The sequence below is a fragment of the Triplophysa rosa genome, linkage group LG19, assembly GCF_024868665.1.
Source record: "Triplophysa rosa linkage group LG19, Trosa_1v2, whole genome shotgun sequence".
NCBI classification, from domain to species: domain Eukaryota; kingdom Metazoa; phylum Chordata; class Actinopteri; order Cypriniformes; family Nemacheilidae; genus Triplophysa; species Triplophysa rosa.
In genome coordinates, this window is record NC_079908.1 from 9,958,535 (window position 1) to 9,980,110 (window position 21,576).

The 21,576-nt window shown below is 40.3% G+C and overlaps 1 protein-coding gene across 2 annotated transcripts in view; it reads right to left on the reverse strand.

Annotated features, from left to right (window-relative positions):
• ppp3ca (protein phosphatase 3, catalytic subunit, alpha isozyme) overlaps nucleotides 1-21,576 on the reverse strand; it is a 60,226-nt gene that overhangs the window by 17,249 nt on the left and 21,401 nt on the right. For both annotated transcript variants that reach the window (XM_057359489.1, XM_057359488.1), the window contains exons 2-6: nucleotides 18,084-18,284; nucleotides 6,634-6,758; nucleotides 5,192-5,303; nucleotides 2,962-3,107; nucleotides 2,708-2,847 (exon numbers count right to left, since the gene is read on the reverse strand). In XM_057359489.1, coding sequence (XP_057215472.1) covers nucleotides 2,708-2,847; nucleotides 2,962-3,107; nucleotides 5,192-5,303; nucleotides 6,634-6,758; nucleotides 18,084-18,284 — 724 coding nt within the window. The remainder of the gene's footprint in view (nucleotides 1-2,707; nucleotides 2,848-2,961; nucleotides 3,108-5,191; nucleotides 5,304-6,633; nucleotides 6,759-18,083; nucleotides 18,285-21,576) is intronic.

The following is a 21,576-nucleotide window of genomic DNA, read 5'->3' on the forward strand; positions in this document are numbered from 1 at the left end:
AGTATCATATTTAACCTGGTACCTTTCAAACACAATATATTTGTGGGCGAAGAAATGCCCCGCCCATCTCCCTGAGGTTGTGTCGCTCCGGCCAATCAGTAAACAATTTGCGATTTCAACTAGCTCTTGCTTTTTTTGAATATTTTTGAATCAGGCGGTTGGTGAACGGACTGTGGGTGGCCTATGGCCTTGATGTCTGAGACCAGCTTCACCCCATCATTTAATCTCTGTATTGCTATATGGACCCTTTAAAAACATGCATCTATTCGTACCGGTGCAATAATGCAAAATCCTATACGTGGAGTTCGCACGTGTACAGAGGCAATGAAATAAACACCAGAGCGATTGGAGGTAGAGAGGCGCGATTAACCACCAACATGGTGATTCAGGGAGGTGGGCAGCTTGAGGAACACTGACAACACTGATTAAAACAAACTGCTTCTGTGAGCCTTGCATAACAGAGATGTGTGTGGGTACGTATGTGCTCGAACATGCAGGGGGTGTGATAAATTCAGTCGTGTGTGTGTGCATGCTCAGTAACATGACTGCCACTAACACACACACGGAGGAATAGTAATGTGGTTATATTGGGTCGTGGCTCTGCTCATACACAAAAGTGAAGATAAAAATGTACTATTGTTAAAGGGGTCATATAGCGCGAATACGTGTTTTTCTGTGTCTTTGGTGTGTTATAAGTTGCCCATGCATGTATTAGACACATAAACTTGCACAAATGAAAGTGTGGGAACAAAAGATGCATTCTATCTAAAAGCGAATGCTCACCCAGACCTGCCTGAAACGCCTCGTGTAACCACACCCCCGCAAATCTACGTCAGTTCGTGGTATGACTTGACTAAGACCGCCCAAATGTATACGCAAGTAAGGTGGGCGTACCTGTCAGTACAACTGCTTTAAAACCTGATGTTCCAAATATGGTAAGAGGCGTTATATTTCAGTCACACGCTTGCGGTATTCGACCAATCACTACGCACTGGTTAACTGGCCAATCATAGCACACCTCGCTTTTCAGAGCGATGAGCTTTGTAAAGAATCTGCGTGTTTCAGAGAGGCGGAGCAAAGAGGAGATACAGACATGCACGGTATGTGGAAAATACAGTGTTTTAGAACCTTAAATCATGTATACACATTGCATTACATATAAAACAAACGATAACATTCGTTTTAGCCGTGTCATATGACCCCTTCAAATTATATGCACATGATGTTAAACAACAAAAAAATCATAAATTATTACTCAAATTCTGGTCTGGATGACCACTATATTTTTGGTGTAGGATAAACAGCAGTACATTTCTTCATGTCCTTTTGTAATTCCGGAAGAGAATCCAAAGGCTTTGTAATGAAAAGTGGATGTGTTTAAAACACACACATGTAAAAACAGCCACAATCAATATTATAACCTTGACAACAATCTCTTGTGTGTGTGAGAGAGGTGAGAGAGGGCAGCACTGTAATTAAGATTCCTCACATTGTTGACACACTAACACGCATGCTACAATGCTACAAGACAACAGAAATAACTGGCGATATAAAAACAGATCTACACTCTTGCTCCCTCAGAAATAAACACACTCTCGCTGCCATGCCGTTCCATCAAAATTTTAGCAGTGTGTGAAATATTAAGAGCTTGTTTCTTTATGCCGTGGGAGCAGAGGGCAGAAAACAACAGCAGCCCAGAACACCTGGAGAGACCCGACAACCCCCCACTGACTCGATTGCCCTCCCTCCCTCTCTCTCTCTCTCTCTCTCACACACACACATCCATCCATTCACACAAACGTGGATTATAGTGGCAGAATGAATTAAGAGAAGACATCAGTCTTCATTTGTTCATAGCGCAGACGAAACAAGATGTCCACAACCCTTAAATCTACCTCGCACACACTGAATTAAAAATAAATTGCTGTGGACTGTAGACTGGATAAAGACTAAGATATCACAATATACCAGCATTGGCAATAACCGTGATATCAAAAACCATGATATTGTATTAATATTACACACATGATATAGATATCAGATATAGTTATCGCGATTTCTTTCGACCATGCTAACCGTGTAGTGAAAAATGATATTGTGACAGCCTTAACTAGGATATGAAAAACTAACCGACTAACACCATTTATAATGTATTTTCAAAAGTTTACTCATTTTCATAATATCTACATTATTCTTATTTATCTCTATGTAATACGAAACTGGGAGCCATGGCCTCAAAAAACCCAACATTATGCCAACATTCGGGTTGGGTGATGTTTATCAAATTGGCATTGCATGATATCTACAGTAAAACATTGCTATGGACGATGACATCGGTGTCGTCTTAATACAGCACGAGCTGCGCAGTTATAAAGATAGACACCTCTTCTCTATACATACACGAACATGAGCTGCACAGATATAAAATCAGGCGCGTCTTCTCTTTACACTCGAGTTGCGCAGATATAAATCTGTCGCGTCTAATCTGTACAGCGTGAGTTTATAGGCTCCTTGTTTATATTTGTTTCCAAAGCGATTTGCAGCCCGCAGCATAGAGCAGCAAGAGTCACGTTGCTGGCTCAACATTGTGATGTCGATGTCGGCGATGGAGCATCTTCTATTGGTCAAACCCTTACCAATATACTGTATTGTATGCACACCCGCACATACCCCACACACACCCATAAGCAGAGTAAAAATCTTCTACCTGTAGAAGTATGAGCAGCCTCTGACTGTGTTGTGGCTGAAGTATTCTTGGCTCTTTTCATTGCCAAAGTCCTCCAGCGGATCAGACCAAAGCAGATCACACATAGGCCCGAACGCAGGGGGCTCCTTAAACCGGTCCAACTAGGCCACAAAGACAAAAATATCATAGAGAATACAGAAATACACCACTTTCCTGTGGCCATGCATGAAATCTCTGTCCTCCCACATCGCTGTTCATGCATGGTTTGGTACTACCTTCTTTATGTCGTCTAAAGTCTGGATTTCTGGGGACAGTCCACCGTGGACACACAGGAACTGTTGGTTCATGAGCGCGGCCAAGGGCAGACAGTCAAACGCGTCCATACAGCAGTCATAAACCTGCTCTGAATACTTGATTCTACCTGAAACACAGTGAAGGAGAAGCAAATGAATACAAAGAGAAAGAAGACAGATAAATATGATGTGTGCAAAGCAACCAATGGTGTGAGTTTGGCAGCGTGGCCACCGATTTATCCAAACTATACAATGTATATTTAGTAATAAAGACACAAATGATATGATTTTAGATTTAAAAGGGCCATATGCCATCGCAAGTCATGTTTTGTGGCTGTATTTCAGAGGTTAACACACACACACACATGTGGCAAATCTGTAAACAAATGCTATTTTGTTCTAACAACATTTATCATGTTTTTCTCTGCCCTCATTAGGTTCCTACAGGGACCAGACTTTAATGGCCAACCCCATGTGTCTCAGCGTGCAACAAACACTTACACACAAAATACATGGCATCTCAAGACAGACGACGGCCTTTTTTTTTCACGGCGTGTCGACGTGTGTCCTATTCTCATTATGTCTCAATATGTCACCTCTCAAAAGCATTTGTAACCATGGCGACCGGTCACCGCAGCAGACACGAGGCATCAACTCCGCACTTCTCCCTCCCACCTCACCTGTCTCTGTGCTCCGCCGCTAAGCCTCATGGGAAGGCTCCAGCATTACCTCATACTCCATGACTTGCCCACCAAACCCCTCCCAGCTGTTCAGTGTTACAAACCTCGCTCACTTTGTTCTTTCAGGATGAATAGATATAAAATGAGGAGTGTGCTCTGCTATATTTATTTTGATATTCTTTCAGTAGTAACAAATGTCGGCACACCAGAGCTCCAAAAATATCAAAAGTACTGTATTTTTTAAAAAACTTTCGCATGGCGCGTGACGTTTCGAGCACACAAGCTCTTCATCAGACAATTCAACAACACTAATGAACCCCAATTTATACCTCCAGGTGTACAAGGACCACATGACATCCAACAAATATATTTAAAAAATAAAATACAATTATAATTGTAAAATACTAATATTGCATCAATATATAAACACACGCAAAAGTCAAAACTACTTGTTACTACTTGAATTTACTCTCTTGGTCGAGCATCCATTTGAGATTGATGTGCGTGTTTTTGTCCTCACTTTGATATTCTTTCAGTGACAATAAAGGACACAATGGAATTCTTATATGGCCCATTTTAAGATATACAATTATACTGAGGCTTTAATATAAATGTATGTTTATTTTATTTATTGAATTCTTTAAATTCTGATAAAGCAATAGAGGTCTGTTCTATTTATACTGAAATATTGACTAGAAAAGCTCTTACTACACACTGTCCATCACATTGCACACTTGCACATAGCATCTGGAAACTGTACATTGTAAGAAACAATAGGTTAAACCTGTAAATAACACATCTGTAAAATTGTCATAAAAATGTTGTTTTTTTTGTCTATATTTTTTCACTTTTTGTATATAGTGCATTATTGTTTTTATTTAATTTCTCATTTTTTCTATCTTAATGTATATTTGCACTATGTTTGCACCATGTGTACACTTTCTTCTGCACTAAGCTCCTGTTGCCAAGTCAAACTCCTTGTGTGTGTAAACATACTTGGCAATAAAGCTCCTTCTGATTCTGTGATATCACAAGACACATTAAAGTAGTATTAAATGTGGGTCTTAAGACTAAAACCCTTAATGAAAATGCTTTATTGGAATTATATTATCAATGTTTCAATATTATCAATGTATCAATAGGTAACAATAGGTTGCATATTTTATCAGGAGATCTAGAAAAAAATGCAGAACCTTAAAACATTTTGACAACAACACCCAAATGTTTCAAGGCTTTTTAAAATCAACATATTCCTAAGTTTAATTACATTTTCAATCTCATATTTTCAATGTTGTCTGACAATTCTTGACCCCAATATATATTTTTATAATATATTTTTAATTGCTTGCCACTTTTATTAAAAAGGGACTGTGAAGGGATGAAAAGGAAACAATGTGAAGAGGAAAAGGGAGCAGGTTTGAGAAACAAACAGAGCTAGACGCGCAGTATACTTGTTAAGCCACAGCTTAATTCATTCATCAGAGTTTAATAATGACTTCACATACATCAGGGTGCACAAAGGGAATACTCACATTCTTGTTTGAAAGTGAAATATTCTGTCAAATGTCTACATTCATGATTTCCTCTCAGTAAAAATAGCGTCTTTGGGTAGAGGATTTTCAGTGACCATAGGTATAGAACGCACTGCAGGAAAGAGAGAAGAAACAGACTTGAAACATACATACACATCTATGAGATACTTACAAACATATAAACCACACTAATGCAGTGTAAATTATACACTTCTAATTACATTACATATGTTATCAAATCTACTGTCAGTACCCATCACCTTCACTGGTTGACCCCAGACCACACAGTAAGTGTGCTTCATTATCGCAGAGACAACCAAACTGGCAAATTCATACTGTTCTCATCTACCTATGCTTTAAAGGTCAAGTGTATGAAATTTATCATACACCTCTAGTGGTGAGGTTGTAAATTGCAACCAACGGCTCACTCCACCCCTCCCCCCTCTCTTTCAAGGACTATGGTGGCTGACACAGTACTAATATGTCATCAAGATTTCGCTTCTTTTCCGAAGGGGATTACATTTACACGCTCTGTAGAGCAGAGTAAGGGCTACTGTAGAAACAACACGGCAAATTCCATGCAAGGGGACCCACGGTGTATGTATGTAGATAGAAACAGCTTGTTCTAAAGTCATAAAAACATAACGCTTCATTATGTAAGGTCTTTATACACCTCCGAAGACACAGTTATGTATAGTATATTGCATTTCTGTCAATATATCCTCCAAAAAATTACACATAGGACCTTTAACAAGAAAGAAAAAATTAAAGTCACCCAAAATACACTTAGATCTAAATTATTCAATAGATGAGTTGTGTGCTTGGAGGTCTTCAGAGAAGGCAAAAAATTGGACATGCCAAAGGACGTGAACATCAACTATGAAACTGGAGGACTGGTTCTTGAAAGTTTGTGATAGAATTGCCTATTCTTCATTATTGAACCTTTAAATGACCTGTTCCTGTTTAAAACTGTTCAATTATAGTGTAACATACATGCAGTTTTTATGATCAAAATATTAATTGAGAGGGTACTTGGAATTGTCTCTTAAACTGCTGATGGTAAAACAAATGTTTATGTCATTTGTTGTTATCTACAGCTTTCCTGTAGCTCAGTGGTTAGAGCATGGCGCTAGCAATGCCACGGCCATGGGTTCGATCCCAGTATAATGCAATGTAAGTTGCTTTGGATAAAAGCGTCTGCCAAATGTAAATGGAAGTTCAAATGTAAATGTAATGTAAGTTGTTACAGTGTCTTTTACTTCTAGATATCAGTGTCACCCCTAGTAAGGAACAGTTCATCCCACATGACAGAAGATCTCTACAGCTGTGTAAAAGAGCCGGGAATCCAGTAAAACCGATTATTTACTTTTGGAAGAAGAGAGTGTCCTAACGTGACAAACTGATTGAAGCGTGGTCATATGTCAGAGTGACTGCCTTCTCACCTCAATACTGAAGTAGCCCCGGTCCACGTAGTCACCCAGGAAGAGGTATCGTGTCGTGGCTGGAGAGCCTCCCACCTCGAACAGCTTCATCAGGTCAAAGAACTGCCCATGGATGTCACCACACACTAAATAGAGAAAGTATAAGAGAGGATGAGCCATGAACCATAAAAGGAGAAAACTTTTTTTTCCACATACTGTAAAACAGGATATATAAACAATGGAGTACATTTACTAGTCAATTAAACTATATAGCTGCAACTTGCACCGTTTTTTTGCTTCAACGGGAAACTTAATTGAATTAAAAATACATAATAAAACCTTCCCAACAGTAACCAACCGTAACCACCAACTGCGATTCTACGAAATGTAGAACAATGGACAGCTGTCAAAAAAAGAACAGCTGACACAAACTTATTTTTATTAATGCTGGTTTGGATTCATTGCAACCAGTAAAACCCTCTAGTGTGTCACACAGAAAACAACACTTAACCTTTAATTTGATGTATTAATATTTTATAATAGAAATTAACATAGATAAGTTAGATAAGACATATATTTTTTTGTCACTATAATGTACAATGAAGTTCTATTGAAGCAACCTCCAGATGGCATCAAATAAATACAAATGTACAGATAGTACGAATATACAGATGCCCGTCTATACACAACTTTATACACATAAAGAGAGTGCTAATGTATAATACAATATACGGCATATCACAGAAGCACACAATGCTAACATTACATTCTATGTTATTTTACACTACCTTTAGTCGTAACAGTAATGTTGAGAAACATTGGAAAGGATTATCTACTGTACTTTTAGTAGGTCCCTTACACCGATACTTAAAGGAATAGTTCACCCAAAAATGAAAATTCTGCCATTATTTACACACCCTCAGGTTGTTTCACACCTGTATGAATTTCTTTGTTCTGTTCAACACAAAGCTCTTTGGAAGAATGTTAGCATTTTTCAGTTCTGGGACACTATACACTCCATAATAGGAAAAAAATATTGTATATTTTTTGTTCTGTTGAACACAAAGTGAGATATTTTTCGACTACCATTTAATTTTCCTACTATGGCAGTCAATGATGTTCCAGAACTGAAAATTGCTAACATTCTTCCAAATATCTTTTTTTATACAGGTATGAAATTACACGAGGGTGAGTAAACGATGACAGAATTTTCATTTTTGGGTCAACAATCCCTTTAAATCTACATTCATACATTCAAATCTATAGATCCTTCAAACAGTCAAAGCTACTAAAGCAGAATAACCATATCTCTGTGCTGGGTGTAATCTCTAAACTCTGTCTCTAAAGTCTGTAATAAACTGACATGAAATAGTAAACACAATCACAGCTGTGCACACCTGGGGGAGTGAAGCACACAGTATATAATACATAACTACCCTGTAGAGCTGATGGTTCTTTGCAAAATAAATCTCTCTGACACACAGAGAGAGGGAGAAAGAGGGATCGAAATGCATACTCCTGTTGCCATGGAGTCATGAATTTGATGAGAATAAAGAATGAAATAAATGAGGAGTTTGCGTTGGCATGGAGATGCTGCCTATGCGTTTACCCCAGAGGGCCTCTCAGACTGTAGTGTGTGTGGGCGTGGCCTCGGACAGTAACACACACACGCACACACACACACGCATATGCACACAGGCGCAAACAGCAGATACGCAATGGGGGCGCAACAGCAATGATGAAGGTCTGTGAATTAGCAAGTGGTTATTTATGACTCTGAGCTTGTAAGGTAAGAATTTTACTGTAAATTTCACTCATGCCCTTGAATTAATCTGTTTTCATTTGCAAGAAGTGTGTGTGTGTAGACTGAAAGTCCAGATTGTGTTATATGACCTACTGTTATTGTGTCACCATGTCTGAGATCTGTGAAATACTGCGTAACAAGAGATCCATCTCACTTCCTGTTCCTACCATTTTAAAGGGATTGTTCCCTCAAAAATGAAAATTCTGTCATCATTTATTTACCCTCATGTCATTCCAAACCTGTATCATTTTCATTTGCAGAACACAAAATTAGGGATGCACTGAAACGAAAATTCTTGGCCGAAGCCGAACATGATGTGAAACACTTGGCCGAAGGCCGAATAATACCGAACATGGTTTTTTGCATTTCTTCTATTTATTAAGCTATTTTTTTCACTATTGCACAAACTGAATAGTCAAAATGTGCTTTTTATAATTTGTCTTGCTTTTCAATAAAATACAATACAACTTAATATAAAATTGAGCAAAACAAAGTAAATTCAAGCAAAAAAATTGAGCCCTCTCCCTTCATGAATAGCCTATATTAATTAGGCCTATAACTGACTGCTAAAAGAATGTAATGTAAGTTGATCTGTACCCCTACAACAAAACAGTTCATTAAATAGTGTCATTCCACATTAGGCCTATAAGCTAAAATTACGAATAAACTAAAACTGTTGGATTATTATAGGCTACATTGCAAAATGATTTGAGAAAAAAAAAACATCCAATGCAAGCAATTCTGACTGATGCTGACTGACAACCATTTCAGTTCACGTCTCTCCTCCAAACTCCGCCCACAAAAGCTGACTGTTCTCTCAGAAGGTGCACTCGTGGCCGGGATGCACAGAACATACTTTGACAAGTTGTTTAGTACAGGGAACTGTGTGCACGCGACCACTGTATGATGTCAAAGGCTGTCGCGAGCGGCGGGGCTACTGTCAGACAGCCCGCTTCCGTCTGAAGTAAAGTTACCGACCGGTAAAGACGCTTTCATTCGGAAATTTACTTCTGTGCGGCAAGTCCCGTGCTGTGTCTTTCTCTGACACTTTAAAATGCTCCACACACACGCACACGCACACACACACACGCACACACACACACACGCACACGCACACACACGCACTGCCAAAATGTTTGCGGCAGTAATAAAGCGCACGCGTGTCTCTCTCTCTCTCTCTCTCTCTCTGCGCTGGTTGCTGCTTGATCGTATCACGAGTCATGTTCGGTAAAATTTATTCGGCCATTTCACACATTTGGCCAAACACCGAATTTGTGTTTTTTGCTATTTTCGGCCGAACATTTTCAGTGTCCGAACATTCGGTGCATCCCTACACAAAATATATTTTTAGGAATGCTGGTAACCAAACAACACCGGACGCCATTGACTTCCATTGTATAGACACAAAACCACTGAGACATTTCTCAAAATATCGTTTTTTGTGTTCCACAAGAGTCACATGAGGTGAATAAATGATGACAGAATTTTTATTTTTGGGTGAACTATGCCTTTAACTCTTCAGGTCTTTCTTCAATCCTCTAATGCTCACATCTTCAACAAACACACATGTCAGCATTCATTGCTCGTGCTTAATACATTTATTGCGTTGACCTCCTTTCTTTTGTTGACACAAGCATTCTGTCAACCTCCACTCGAACGGCTCCTTTACCTCAAAATCAATATCCCAATCAACAAATCCATTCTTGAAACGAGCACTTATTTAGCCTTAACTGTCTCCGAGGAACCGGCTTAAATTAAGATTCCTCATGTCAGATGAATTAGTAGACTTATCTGCCCTAAATCACACAGCAGCCGCAAGCAGCCCGCCGAGAATGACATACATGCAAAATGGGCCATTAACATGAACCATTAACACACATTATAAAGCCAAAGCCCTAGATGCCATCCACCAGTGTGGCATAGTCGGATAGGACGAAGGCCTCTGGAGGAAATGAGGTTGGGAACAGCTAAAGGGTCCGTTTTCTTGAAGGCTGGGCCACGGGGCTGCAGTTAGTGCTCTTTCTATCTTTCTTTGGGCAGGAACGGGGTTGATGAATGACGGGGAAGTCACAGGCTGAACTCTCTCTCTTATCTGTGTGCACTCGCTCTTCCACCGACTGGTAAATAGATTCTTCCGCCCCCTTGTATTCAACTGTTACTGCTCCAGCCTTCTCACGCTGTGCTTATTTGCCTTTCCTAACCTTGCCATCGATAGAAACACTGATGCATTGTGGGAAAAAGAGCATGACACCATTTCTTTTAATAAGATATTCTACTCAGAGGAAAGAAAGATTACAAATAAGGTCTTTTTGTTATCCCAAACTATCTAAAATGAGCTTTTATTCCATACAGATTTCGGATACATCACATCTTTGCAACATAATAAAATATCTGCTGATATTTATTTAATAAAACGTCATTCCTAGTTCAGAAATATACGAAAATGCACTTTATTTACCTCACCGGGGGGGGGGGGGAGTAAGAGTAGAGCATTATATTATTTCAAATAATATCAAAAGACATACTGTAAATATAGCTGCAAGCAGCAATTACGGGGTCAAGCCCAACAATGCCCTTTTGGGGCTTGACACCTAAAAAGAATACTTTATGTATAGAACAACAGTAGTGGCTCGCGAGCCATAGGTTCTCGACCACTGATCTAAGCTATGTGTGGTATTGCAGTCATGTCATTCTAAGTTATTACTAAAATGTAAAAGCAATGATAACTTTAAGTCCTTAAAATAGCAACATCTGAGCAATTCAAATGTCAGTATTATAATTCGGGGATGTGGCTCAGATTACTCATGAAATAAAACACAACGTCACGTATGCACTTATTGTGTGATGTTGTTGTTATGTGTTCTGCTGTATGTGGGAGAGCGTTTATGTGGTCTCGCAGGTGCTCAGAGTTCTTCATATGTATCCCAGGTGGTCTCTCTCTCTCCGAGCACCTGACTTTCTCCTTACGACTTCAACCCCTCTCGACTGGTTAAGTCTTTGTAGATGCGGTAGGTTTATATAATCCAAAACCGAGAGGAAAAAAATATGGATATGCTCAGTCACGTTGCAACATCAGAGCTGCATAATGCATGGGAAAATCAGATGCGCCAGGGCTGTGTGTTAGCAGTGGAAAGCATTTACTGTATAAAACATTGAATCCTGCATATTGAGACATTACATTATGCATGAAGAGGTGTATGAATTCTGCATGGAAATGATCTTTCTGGCTCCTGATGTTAAGTGTTTCTGTGTAAACCAATTGCCTGGGTCGCTTAACTGATTTTAGCAAGGCTTGAGGAAAAGCAGGTAGTAAATGTGCAATTAACATACTTCTTCACATTCCTGCGTCACATGCTGCACGAGTGCATGAGGAAAAGAATGTAAATGGAATGTAATCTGTGTCACACTCACAACTACTCTGACATGATCTCCCACGTCGACGACTAAATGTTGTTTTACTCTGCAATCCACTTTTCTCCTGATAGATGATCATTCTCTTGCTCATTTCACACGCCTCTTCGCTCATGTACATCTCTTCTCTCTTCTTCTTTCTCTGTTTTTTTCTGATCTCATTATCTGCTTCCTTCCTATTTGTTTCTCTCTGCTCTCCTCTGTTTTCTCATTATCTGCTCCTCTTCTTACTATTCCTCTTCTCTGTGTTTTCTCCTCTCCTCTCCTCTCCTCTCCTCTCCTCTCCTCTCCTCTCCTCTCCTCTCCTCTCCTCTCCTCTCCTCTCCTCTCCTCTCCTCTCCTCTCCTCTCCTCTCCTCTCCTCTCCTCTCCTCTCCTCTCCTCTCCTCGCCTCTCCTCTCCTCGCCTCTCCTCCCCTCTCTGTTACGTAAGATAGATCTACTCCACCGCCGGTGGTTTTAATGAAAGAGCAGCGCACAACACAAATCATTCTCAGCATAAATGAATGGGCCTGGAGCGGCGCTCTGTATGTGTGTGATTGTGTAAGTAGTCTTGATTAATAAAAGCAGAAGGTGATGGCCATACAGTTGGGTGAAGGTAGTGACAAACGGCAGCAGATATGTCTTTGTTTTCCATTATGTTGCATCACAAAGGAAGCAGATCTACCAACAATGATGGGTCCTCATAAACACCGTGCCTCCTGCATATTTCTTATCGCTTTGATATTAACGTCGTTGGCATAAACTTCACTTGGCCTAATTTAGGTTGATCTGGGCAAATATTTGGAACAGACATGTGAACGCACACCACACACACCCACACCCACACACAGTAAACTCTAAGCTCTAAATGGTGATAATTGTAAGGATGTCTGTTTATGTGTGTCAGTGACTATGCAGCGCTGAGCATGATGGTGGTGGGGGGCACTTATTCTCACATCACCCACTGCAGGCACACAGGGTGCAAGCAGAACTGGATGATGGGAATAGAGAGAGAGAGAGAGAGAGAGAGAGAGAGAGAGAGAGAGAGAGAGAGAGAGAGAGAAAGAGAGAATGAATATTGAGCTGTGAGGTGCAGATGACTCAGAGGTGTAGGTGTGTTCTGCAGTAGCGAGGCGCTCTCTCTCTTTATCTCTCTCTCTCTCTCTCTCTGTAGGCTGCTCTGATCAAGTGATGGATTTTAACAGCTGCACTGTACCAGACAAATCTAAGTGCACAGTGGAATTGAACTCTTTCTGCGAGACTGCAAGTGAACTGGGGTGAACCGACACGTTTTCGTGCTGAAATGAAAACACGGGTGAGAGGTCAGCTTTCACTGACTTCATGACCCCCTAAGCACTGATGCTTATGAACATGTATGATTTATTTAAGCTATTTAGCGGCCTTAATCTGCTGTTATTTTGGTGTAGCTATGAGTCACGAGTCATACAACAATTTAATAATTTAATAAGTCTAGTTAGTTTTTTTGATTTTTTTTAAATAACTTTATTGATTGATTTCGATGTTTAAAGGGATAGTTCACCCAAAAATAAAAAAATTGTCATCATTTACTCCCCCTTTTGTCATTCCAAATCTTTATGACTTTCTTTCTTCTGCACAACACAAAAGAAGATATTTTGAAAGAAGTTGCTAACCGAACAGCACTAGCCCCCATTCACTTCTATTGTATAGACACGAAATCAATGGGTGCCAGTTAAAAACATTCTTCAAAATATCTTCTTTAGTGTTCTGCGGAATAAAGAAAGTCATACAGGTTTGAAATGACAAGAGGGTGAGTGAATGATGACAGAATTTTCATTTTTGGGTGAACTATCTCTTTAACATCATTCTCTGAAGCGTTTAAAAAATCATCTCCAGCACCATTGCACTTTGGCCACTGCATTGCGACCTGCTAATTTTTTTTACCCATCTTATGCTATAAGTTTTATACTATTAAAGGGAAAGTTCTCAGAAAAATGAAATAATTTACTCACCCTCATGTCATTTTAAACCTGTATGACTTTCTTCTTCAGAACAGAAAAGATATTTTGAAGACTGTTGGTAACCAAACAACATTGGCCATTGACTTTCATTGTATTTTTGGGTGAACTATCCCTTTAAGACGTTATGTCATTTTAAAAATAGACACAGAAATAGAGTTGCGATGAACACTTCTTAGGGAACACATTCAATTATGGTCAAGTGAACCTGGAAATACTATAATTATTCATAGCGTCCCTAAGACAGATTAGTTGATTTTAAAATGAAGTAGTTTTGCACATGCCTGGTTTGCCTCAGAAATTGTACCATCGGTTGCCTCAGTTTTACACCTGAATAGGAACTTCATAAAGACACCCCTGGCCCACATAAAAAACAGATTAGATGCTAAAACAGCATTAAAAATACAGTAATTTTGCTATAGTGCAGGCGATGTACCGTCTGGGTGAACAGAATCACATTACAAAGAAAAATTAATCAAGCTATGTCCATTATCTCTGCACATTTTATTTATTTATTTATTTTGGTGCAGTTACACAAGGGCCTGTTTCTTTCAGGAGTAAGCGGCTCATACGCGGATGAGACAGCGGAAATCACGGCCAGATGGTGCGCTGACACACTCCTGCAGATGGACGCGGGTATCAAGTACTCAATTCTATTGATTATCCACCGACACTGACAGAGGCGAAAGAGTGAAGGCTGAACAGCTCGCACCAGATATTAAATTCACACAGACAAGGTCTGTGTGGTACCTATGTACATTACACACACACTAGTTTTAAATAAAACATTCTTCTGTTATGTTATCGCAATTGGTTTGATGATTATTAATTAAAGGGACAGTACACAAACATCTGTCTCCAAAAGAACAAAATCAGGATGGCTGTGGTTATCTGTCGTGATTCTGGCTCGTCGTGTCATGTCTTTCTTGATCTTGTGTTAGAGTCACGGCGGGATCCCTTGTTATGTGTGGAGAGAGTCATTTTGACCCTGTCGGCCTTCGATACTCTCTCCGGTCTTTGTCTGTGTTCCCGCCCTTTTGTATCTCTCGTTATTGGTTGTTTATTAGTTCATGCCCCACACCTGTTCCCCTTTGATTTGTCCCTCTATTTAATGCCCCTGTGTTCTCTTGTCTGGTGTTGGATCATTGTACTGTTATGTTGCGTGTGGGTGAGTTTTTGTCTTGTTAGTCTAGTTTGAAGTAGTCCTTTGTGATGTGTTATTAGTTTAGTCTTGTCAGTTTAGTTAATCTTGTTCTTGTTTCTGTTTTGTTATGTTTACCCCCACGTGGGTCTTTGTTTTGAGTTTGGTGTAATTTATTAAAAGTCCTGTTAACCCCTTACCCGCTGTCTGCACTTGGGTCCTCTGTCCTTGTCTTCGTGTCCTCACCACCCACGATCATGACTGAATGATCCAACCAACATCGGACCCAGCAGACAGAGGGATCTCAGCGGGAGGAGTCGATGCCGCCGGACTCCCTTCCAGGGTTGAATCCGCCGAACTCCCTTGGAGGGTAGAGGCCGCCGGGCTCCAGTCCAGAGTCGGGACCGCCGGACTCCCTTCCGGGGTAGAGACTGCCGGAACCCCGTCCAGGATCGAGACCGCCGGGCTCCTTTCCAGGGTTGAGTTCGTCGGATTCCCCTCCAGGGTTGAGGCCGCCGGTGTCCTGTTCCCGCTGCAGATCCCTGCCAGCCTCCCAGCTGGTGCCCAGGCCTGTCGAGTCGACTGTTTTTTGTATGTTTGCTGCCCAGCTGCCAGAGAGCGCTGCCCAGCCGCCGACATCCTGTCCTGTCGACATCCAGGCCTGCCCAGCCGGGGATAGCTGGTCTCCCAGCCGGCCTTCCAGCCGGCGCCATGTCCTGTCCAGCCGGCCTTCCAGCCGGCGCCATGTCCTGTCCAGCCGGCCCTCCAGCCGGCGCCATGTCCTGTCCAGCCGGCCTTCCAGCCGGCGCCATGTCATGTCCAGCCGGCCATCCAGCCAGCGCCCTGTCCAGTCGAGCCGGCCGTCGAGCCGGCGCCATGTCCTGTCCAGCCGGCCATCCAGCCGGCGCCATGTACAGTCGAGCCGGCCGTCGAGCCGGTGTCATGTCCTGTCCAGCCGGCCTTCTAGCCGGCACCATGTACCGTCTAGCCGGCCATCCAGCCGGTGCCATGTACTGTCCAGCCGGCCATCTAGCCGGCACCATGTACTGTCCAGCCTGCCATCCAGCCGGCGCTATGTACTGTCCAGCCGGCATTCCAGCCGGCACCATGTTAGTGTTTGGTTTTTTTATGTATCATGTTTTTGTCATGTCTTGTATTATGGTTTTTGTCATTGTCTTGTCTTGTTTGTGCCTTTTGGAGCGTCAGGATATCGCTCCTTAAGGCGGGGGTTCTGTCGTGATTCTGGCTCGTCGTGTCATGTCTTTCTTGATCTTGTGTTAGAGTCACGGCGGGATCCCTTGTTATGTGTGGAGAGAGTCATTTTGACCCTGTCGGCCTTCGATACTCTCTCCGGTCTTTGTCTGTGTTCCCGCCCTTTTGTATCTCTCGTTATTGGTTGTTTATTAGTTCATGCCCCACACCTGTTCCCCTTTGATTTGTCCCTCTATTTAATGCCCCTGTGTTCTCTTGTCTGGTGTTGGATCATTGTACTGTTATGTTGCGTGTGGGTGAGTTTTTGTCTTGTTAGTCTAGTTTGAAGTAGTCCTTTGTGATGTGTTATTAGTTTAGTCTTGTCAGTTTAGTTAATCTTGTTCTTGTTTCTGTTTTGTTATGTTTACCCCCACGTGGGTCTTTGTTTTGAGTTTGGTGTAATTTATTAAAAGTCCTGTTAACCCCTTACCCGCTGTCTGCACTTGGGTCCTCTGTCCTTGTCTTCGTGTCCTCACCACCCACGATCATGACAGTTATCATTTAATTTCACTGATTAGAAAAAATATTTCGCTATAAATAACTAATTCTGTGTACCACAGAATAAATTAAGTCATACAGTTTCTTAAAGACATGACAGAAATGTTATTTTTGGGTGAACTGTTTTCTTAAAATACATGACAAACACACACGCATTCCCACAAACAAGTGATGCAGCTTCAAAGTGATAGCTACCTTCACAGGCAAACTTCATTCAGAAAGACATTGAGCGTTTGTTGTCTGTTGTTGTTGACAGTCTTGTTCGTTTTTGAACTTCCAGTCGGGTGTTTCGGAGTTTATTTTTATATCTGAGGTGAGGATACACATTCCCTCTCAATCTCCTTGGTCCTGCTTGCTTACTGTATCAAAGGAGCTCATCTCGAATATACAGTGAACACAGGCAGAAGCTGTCAAATAAAAACTGTATTACACAGATGCTATTTATCAACACTGTTCAGGTCTCCAAATGTGATGCCATTAATATGATACGCACTTTACTATAAAACAGCATATGTATTTCCCAAAGAAAAACAGGTCTTAAAAACACAGTCCTGTCTTATCGTTTCTTACATATAGTAGAGGTCAAAATTGATGTCCAACATTCTAAAAACTTGTTGCACATATACTTGGTATATAAACTGAAACTTAGCTTTGAAAAAATTTAAAGGGATAGTTCCTCCAAAAATTGTCTGCACTATAGCAAAATTACAGTATTTTTAATTTGAAGAAGACAAAATAAGATAGTTTAAAGAATGTTGGTAACCGAGCAACAGCGGTACCCACTGACTTGCATTGGTTTTGTGTCCATACAATAGAAGTCAATGGGTACCGTCGTTGTTTGGTTACCAACATTCTTCAAAATATCTTCTTTTGTGTTCTGCAGAAGAAAGAAAGTCATATTTAAATCATAAGGTGTAAAATGACAAGAGGTTGAGAAAATGATGTAAGATTTTTTTTACAGGTAAAACTTTACTTAATTTATGCATTACTTCCACTGGGATTTTAGTTTTTCTGTGCAAGTTTTATGTATTCGAATAAACCCCCTTTTCCCTGATATGCTGTAGTTTGTTTTTTTACAAATAATTTTGGCCAATAGACAGCTACCTTAAAAGTTTAGCCTTTTGTCCACTTTGTACCATACACCTCATATTTCGATGGAAACTAGGGAGCATTAAAATCAAATATTATATAAACATACACCCTCACTCAGACAAGACTTTTGGCCAATACTGTATCTTATCTCAGTATAAACACAGAGACCACTGTCATCTTGTTCAGCAAAAAGTTACAAAGTGCACCTTTGAGAACCCTGATGGGAAACCAGCACACTAACATTTGATTCAAAGTATATGCTGGTCTTTTTAACTCTAGAAAAGAACCAGGAAGTACCTGTGACAGGTGCCTCTATGTCCAGCATGGTCTTCTCCTGGCGTAAGATGGATGCTCCTTCATTGATGATTCGGAGGGCCACGGTCTCCTCCACCCGGCCTTCCTTGGTAAGGTGGGCTTTCAGTAGATCCACCCTCGGCTTCCCCTCGCAGTCAATCACCTCCTTCATAGTGAGACGGTGACTCAGGGGGAAGGGAACGGCTGGGGGAAGAAAAAATACAAAGATCAGAACAGGAAGAAAGGACAGACGGTTTGTTATTGTCACCCACTTTATTGTGCTTATGTTGAAATTTTCCTTATTTGTACATCACTCTGAAGAGAAACAACACCTCATTTACATTATTTTACAATTCATATTTTCTACACTACACCATGTCGTCATTTACTCACCTTGATGTCATTCCAAACCTGCATGACTTTCCTTCTTTTGCAGAACACAAAAGAAGATATTTTGAAGAATATTTGTAACCAAACAACAGTGACTACCATTGTATGGACTAAAAAAGACCAAGACATTTCTCAAAATATCTTCTTATGTGTTCCACAGAAAAAAGAGTCATATATAAGTTTTGAATGACATGAGGATGTATAAACGATGACAGACTTTTTATTTTTAGGTGAGCTATCTCTTAAAATCAAAATGGCTGCCCGACTTTATATCCCTCCTGCTCTAACTATAAGCAAACAGATGGTTTGTTTTGCCTATTTTAGAGGGGTATTGGACACTTGTTACCCTGTCGACTACGCAAAACCAGCTAAACACAGAATAAACCAGCAGACCAGCAAACCAGCTCATTTTTTTTAAAGCATGGCTTTCTATGAGCCTAAATAGTTTTTCTATAATTGCAAATCCCTCTTTGCTGTCATCATTTGTTCAGTGAGATCACTAACAGCGATGCAAAACCGTCCTTTTATCACAAAAACAAAGCCAGACTGCTATAAGTTAGCTGATTGACAAGTCATAATAACTGCTGTTATTAAAGTTTCCAGAGAGCTCAATATGAATAATTGATTGAGGTGCAGCGAGCGGCGCGTCGATCCTAAGATGGGTGAAAATTCAATTGAGAAATTAAGACAGCGAAAACAATATCTCCACAAAAATTGGGGAAAAGGCAGTTTCATTCCGCCGTGACTCACTAATGTGTACAAAGATAATGTGGGACTTGGCTTCAACAAACCATTGGCATAGTGAATTATTTACATGTGTGTGCTAGCAAAGATTAGCAGCGCGGTGAGTGCCGTACAGTAATACGGAGCACTGTTACAGTGACATCGAGAAGAAATCCTACGTCGTTCGGATGTATGATGATATTCAGGGATGAAGGAAAGCTAAGAGTATTCATGCGTTAGCTGTGAGCAAACCATATATTTTGTATTGCTGACTGGTGATTAGAAACAACGTATACTATTCATGCACAGAGAGAGAAAGACTAGTGGAACCTCAGGGCAGAAACTCAACGTGATCAACACAAAGCTAAATAATTCATGTTTGACTTGAGGGGAAAAAAAGAGAAATCTCATGTTCCTGCTGCTGGGATAATGAGACCAGGCCTGGCATGGGATTTTAACAGCGGTAAGAAAGTCCATTCAGAAGAGTGTGTGTGCTTGTGTTTCTTCTCTACATCTGCACATGCTCAGTCTCTCAACACACATTTTGGCTCCACGTTCCTGTGTGTATGTTTTGTACATTGATATTTTATGGTCTGTATTGCGATGTACTGGGATAGTACAAGTAAATCAGAGTTTACACACGTGTAAACGGAGCATTGCTTTAAAGAGATGATAGCTCATCTCTGTCATAGCTCAGTTCTGTGTCAGATATTTCTTCTTTCATTTTCAATAACAGACACAAACATCTACAGTCATGCAGTAAGACTATAGAGATATAGTATACAGTTAAAAGGTTGGTTAACTGGAAAATGTAAATTCGCTCACAATTTGTCATCTCAAATATATACAGTACATACAGTATATATACATCCATCCATCATGAAAGTAATTCAAATGACTGCAGACTCCATTAATATTTTTAAAGCTTTTTTGAAAATACGCCCTTTTCACATGACGTCACGCATCCTCCGTTCTGCCGCGAGGCAGTGTATTGTTACTTCCGCTAGCACTCCAGTTCATAAGGTGGCGGTAATGCACCTATAAGCTGGTTTGCCAACTGCCAGTAAAACTCAAGAAGAAGAAGAAGCGCGTTTTCCAAGTCCCTTGCAGATCAAAGCTAGAGAAAGGATACAAATTCTTCGCTGAACAGTATCTGTTTGATTATGAAATTAAGTGTTTTGTTTTCTTTTTGTGTTAGCGAAGGTGCTAGGATAAGTACTTGAATACGTGTTCTGTCATTTTTTTTTCACTGTTGTTAGATTCCAGCGCGACGGCAAAACGGAAGTTCTTCTTCTTCTTCTTGTTTGTTGCAAGATGGATGATACACTGCTTTGCAAAAAGGCGGAAGTTAAGTGACGTCTTTGTGAAAAGGGCCTATTGACATGTAAACAAACAGACCCGAGCAATATGTTCAAATATGGCGCACTCTCCCCAGCTAACATGTACATGTGTAAGACGTCCGCTATCTTTAAGATCTGGAAAACATCTGCTGTGTAAAAACATCTGCTAAACTTATTTGAAAGAACATTTTTACATCCATTCTAAATCATAAACATCTTACAGACATCTTCTAGATGTCTAAATGACATCTGACAGCAGACGTCTCCGAGACATATTGCAGATTAGCAAACTATGTCTTGCAGATGTAAATGCTCAATTCTGTGAAAATGTCAACCTTACCATGAAAAAAAAAGTTTTTACCAACGGTTTTTACTATACTAACAGCACAGATATTAACATTTGGTGATTCAAATACCCATGTGGGGTATCTCTTCAAGTTTTTAAAGCATTTGTTTTATTTTTAGAGCATGATTTTTCATGGTCAGGTAAGTGCCCTTTTCAGGATTGTCACATCCATAACGGTACATATTCCTCAAAAATGGACATTAAGTAACTATTTTATGTTCTATAATGAGGCATCCCTTCTCTATTCCTTTAAGTATTATTGCTTCAGGTTCGTGCATTTTAATTCACAGAAATCCTACCAAATTTGTCGTCTCCCAAAAACAGTGTCCTTTTTTGTCACATCCATAACGTATGTTTATTTCCATTTTTTAAAATAGAAGACTTGTTCATTGACTGACATTTTTCTGATGTTTAGATTCTATCATCAAGGGTTTAGTAAAATATAAACAAGATGGTTCAATATATTCGTAACAAATACATTCTCTGAGCATTTTTGTGTCAAGTCCATAACGCAAAATGTCACATCCATAATGCTGGAATTGCCCAAATGCAGACATCAAATAGACGTCTGACAGATGTTTGTGTGCTATCAGGGTCGCTTCTGGTGACTAGTTGTGCCTGTTTCCTCAGAAGAAATTTTTATATGACTAAATAAGATAAAAACAATCAATTGTTTTCTCTCACAAACACATCGTTT